General features: G+C 47.0%; 1 protein-coding gene across 1 annotated transcript in view; it reads left to right on the top strand.

Moving 5' to 3' along the window:
* Positions 1 to 1,240: 1,240 nt before the first annotated feature.
* Positions 1,241 to 4,515, top strand: part of ACP6 (acid phosphatase 6, lysophosphatidic) — a 24,499-nt gene continuing 21,224 nt past the window's right edge. Inside the window, exon 1 of the mRNA XM_006744659.3 lies at positions 1,241 to 1,936. Within this exon, the coding sequence (XP_006744722.1) occupies positions 1,718 to 1,936 (219 nt within the window). The 5' untranslated portion in view covers positions 1,241 to 1,717. The remainder of the gene's footprint in view (positions 1,937 to 4,515) is intronic.

Raw genomic sequence — 4,515 nt, 5'->3', positions numbered from 1 at the left:
CAGTGCAGGGTGTGGACTAGGGTGGCCTGTCAATTACTGGTGAAGGTATTGGCACCCAGATGCCAATGTTACATTGCCTTGAAGCTGCACTGATGTGCTAAAACTCCCAGGGCTCAGGGCCCTTCTGTACGAAAGTTGTACCATGTTTCCACTGAACTGTTGAGAACAGCTCTCTCCAACCACCGGGATTACATTTCATCACATGGTTTCCGAAGCAGTGTTGTCTGGCACTCCTGATGCCTTATTTAGGCTATAGAAAAACAGCTTTTGGTTTGTAATCACATCAGGATGCACAGTAAGACTCTGAAGAGTGAGTCCATCTGTGGGCTAGGCTAGTGGGAAAACTGTGACAATGTGCAGTGTTCCAAAATGACCCTTCCCCCACAGTAGGGCATTCATAACATTCTAGCTTGGTGAACAAGTTTAGACCTAGGTCAGGACTCATACTCCATAATTATGTTGTCTTCACGTTTGATCCAGTTTGATCCAGGACTAGAATTTAGAAGGATTTAAGAACTCGTTAGAGGACATATATTCAGACTCTTCTCACAAATGTCCCTCCTCTCATCTTGACTTTTGCCTTCAGATAGACACAGCTGGTTCCATTGTGTCCTGTTGCAAAGATCTGGAACACAGGCTTGAGGTAACCCTATATGCAAGAGAAACCAGACCAACAGGCGGCTGTGTGTTGTAAATTAAGGTGTTTAGTCACTAGGACATCCGCAGGCAAGACCTGGATTTTTCCACAAGAAACGCTATGGATATGAGTAAACACATCAGTGAGCTTAAAGTTCTACATGTTTGCGACAATTTAGGCCTCTTTAAACTTAGAAGGGGTATAGTAAGTGAAGATTAAATATAAAATGCCTAGTGCCGCCCTTCGCAAATAGTCGTCACTCAGTAAGTTGCTGTCTGGGCTCTTAATTTCAGCGACCTTCCAGGACTTCAAGAAAATCTACACTCCTTAGGCTTATATTACTCCCTTCTGCCACCCAATTCTACCCCAGTCTTCACTTTTCCTACCCCATCGGCCAGGGAAACTGGCGGATTCACTCCTATTACATTGGCCACCCAGTCCTGGCGACTTGCGCCCGCTGGGGCTGAGGAGCGAGGTCCACTGTCCCGGGCGAGGAAATACTTCCAACGAAGGGGCCCGCCGCGCGCAGCCTTTTGGGAGTTGTAGTTCTCAGAACTCAGAGCCTCCAAACAGGCGTCACCGCGGGACTCGTTTTCCCATGCTCCTATGCGCAGATCTACTTGGGACAAGCTCTTGGATGGGTGAAGAGGTGTGTGGAAGCTTGCTGACAGGAAAGTGGAATCTAGTCGTCTGTGTTCGTGGAGTCTGCTGCCGAGGAACTCAGGGCTGGTTCCTGTCCCTTCGGAGCCCTGGAGGCCAAACTTGGATTCCAAGTTTAAGATTCCCTAGAGGGTGAAAGATTAGGAGCTGAGCTTCCCCCTGCCGGGTCTGCAGCGGGAGTGGCCAACCCCGACCCGAGTTTAAAACTCCCAGGGAGTCTTCGCTGCTCCCACCTCCGCTTCAACCCCTACGCTCCCACTTGGGGTCTCCCTTAGGGCCGGGAGTCGCCGCGGTCGTTGGATGTGCGTGCCGGCGGGTTCCCGGGAACTTGGGGGCGGCCGCTGAGCCCCGGCGCGGGCGGAAAGTTTATATTCGCTTTCTGCAGCCTCACCCCGCGAAGGCCGCCCAGCGGCTTCCACCATGATCAGCGGTGTGTTCAGCGTGCGCGTGTGGGGGCCCGTGGGCTTCCTGACCTCGCTGGCTTACTGCGTCCACCAGCGGCGGGCCGCCCAGGCAGAGCCGCGGAGTGCGGACGGCCAGCATCCCGTCGATCGGAGTCGGCTGGAGTTGAAAATGGTGCAGGTCGTGTTCCGACACGGGGCCCGGAGCCCTCTCAAGCCACTCCCGCAGGAGGAGCAGGTGAGAGGTCGGTCTGGGCAGGGGCTGGTGGGACGAGGACCGCGTGGTCGACCCGGGCTGGACCGGGCGCCCTGAACACTCACCTTTGGAATTTTACTCTCACTGAGCTGGATTCCTGTTGGGTCCAGACCAAGGGAAAACTGCTGTAGCCGGTTCCGCCCCCAGCTCTTGAGCAGAGGAGCTGCTGGCCTGGTACTCCTAGCCCTCTTTCTTCCTCGTACCCTCCAGGTGTAAGGCACCCCGGGAACGTCCATTTGTGCCCCTGCTGGCTATGGTGTAGCACAGCTGGTAGCACTGTGCTACTTACGGTACTTATTTAAAGCGCCTAGGGATCTTGTTAAGATGAGGATTCTAATTCAAGCAGGAGTGAGGTAGGCCTGAGATTCTGTATTTTAACAGCTATTGGGGTGAACTTGAGAACCAAAGTTTAGTGCATTTCTGTGTGACTGTTTTGAAGGTTGTCAAGAGTTGCGGGAACCTTTGTGACAGGAACCACGTAGCTGGGATCACAGTGGATAACAGAGCTCAATATCTGTGGGAACAGATTTTTACAGCAGCTTTCTCCCAGGCTTTGCTGGAGACCATATGAGATCCCTTGAAGGCTGCTTTTTTTTTTTTTTTTTTTTGGTAATAAGTGCTGTATCTTGGGGCTCTCCCTTTCTATTTTGGGTTTCTAAAACTCTTGTGGAAGGGATTTGAAGTAGGAAAATATTTTTAATTGGCTAGTCTTGTGGCTATAATGTCTTAAAATCTACCTGGTTCGGTCAGGATAATTATGACTAAAGCACAAATTAGTTTTGTTTTTTTTTTTTAAGTGATTAACTTTCCTGAATTTGATTTTTGGGGAGAAGCAGTGAAGGTCTCTGACCTTTGATAGCAGGCAGGCCTGTAATTGAAGAACTGGCTTCCCAGTGAGGATAGAGGCAACCTGAAATCCCCAGGCCCCTTAGCCGTCACATTTACCTGTGGAGTGTTTTTGCATTATTGGTCCTCCAGGTTAGTTGGAGCAAGTTAAATAGATGTCCAAACCTGATATTTGGCATACTCTTCATGATCATAGTTGCTTTCCAGAAACCCTTAGGGTTGTGTCCTCACACTGAATGCTGGAAAATCTAGTTTTTAAAGCTGCTCACACACGAACTCAAACTTGTAAAGCACTTCCCACATAAATAAATAAATTTTGGCAGGCACTTAATTCTATTATCAGATTTCTAGTTAGCCTTTCTGAATGGCTATACCACTTTCTAGTATTGGAGTATCTAGTATCCACTTCCTGGTATTGGAGTTTCTTTTTTTCTCTTCCTCCCTTCTTCCCCCACCCCTCATCCTTCCCTTCTTTTTGATGCTTTTTCAGTCCCTTACTCTGCCTTTTTGTATTGGGTCACTAAATTTTCCTTATGATTTTTGTACAAAGCCCATCTCATGTGCACTCTCCCTTCTCCATTTATTCTTGTTACAGAAAAGCTGGAAAATAACATATAGGGGTGGAAGACTCATGTTAAAAGACAAAGCTATCAGTGGTAGCAAGAGAATAAAAGTCTAAATGTCTAGGCTTGGACCTAGTATGTACAGTATGTATACTCCCTTAATTTAGATTCTTATAGGACTTTCTCCTGAGCCAGGACGTGTGTGATGGGTACCTTCTGCCATTATGTTGGAAGGGGCAGTTTGTAGCTCCCGTAGAATGCCATCTTCACTCATCTTCTGTCTGTGTAGCCACAAAATAAGAACCATCTGAGTCCATGGCCTTGCTTCGCAATTAGGGAAGGCACTTTACTTCTCCTGCCTGCTCACATTCTCAGACTTCAGGCAAATGCATTAGACACCTTTGATTATCTCTTATAAAGTTGTGTGAATAAAAGCCAGGGATGGAACCAAGCCTCTTTCAATTTAGGCTGCGAGCAGGTGTCATCAGCTTCCTGTAACTTGTTTCTGGATGTTTTCTCTCAGGTTTTCTTTTCAAGATCCAGTTTGATAGAGGTTGTTATTGGGATTTTCTGATCTTCCTGGTTCTGATATTAACTGTAGTTAGAAGGGACTACCTGGCAACAATTCTAAAACTAAAATTGCCTTTGATAGATGTCTCCAGACTTGTGACTGGTTTATAGATGACAAATCACTTCATTCAGTTGTCTCACAAATCTTCAGAAAGTAGCATTGTCTAAAATTAGATGTTTTTTTAAATTCTTAGTTTTCTTTTTTTAAATTTATTTTATTTTATTATGTTAGTCACCATACATTACATCATTAGTTTTTGATGTAGTGTTCCATGATTCATTGTTTTTGTATAACACCCAGTGCTCCATGCAATACATGCCCTCCTTAATACCTATCACTGGGCTAACCCATCCCCCAACCCCCCCTCCCCTCTAAAACCCTCAGTTTGTTTCTCGGAGTCCATCGTCTCTCATGGTTCGTCTCCCCCTCCGATCCCCCCCTTCATTTTTCCCTTCCTATTATCTTCTTCTTTTTAACATATAATGTATTATTTGTTTCAGAGGTACAGATCTGTGACTCACCAGTCTTAGAAAATTCACAGCGCTCACCCCGGACATACCCTCTGCAATGTCCATCACCCA

The sequence above is a fragment of the Leptonychotes weddellii genome, chromosome 4 (assembly GCF_054177405.1).
Source record: "Leptonychotes weddellii isolate Sample4059 chromosome 4, ASM5417740v2, whole genome shotgun sequence".
In the NCBI taxonomy this organism is placed as follows: domain Eukaryota; kingdom Metazoa; phylum Chordata; class Mammalia; order Carnivora; family Phocidae; genus Leptonychotes; species Leptonychotes weddellii.
Note: the sequence above shows the minus strand (reverse complement) of the source record. Positions and strands in the feature narration are given on the sequence as shown.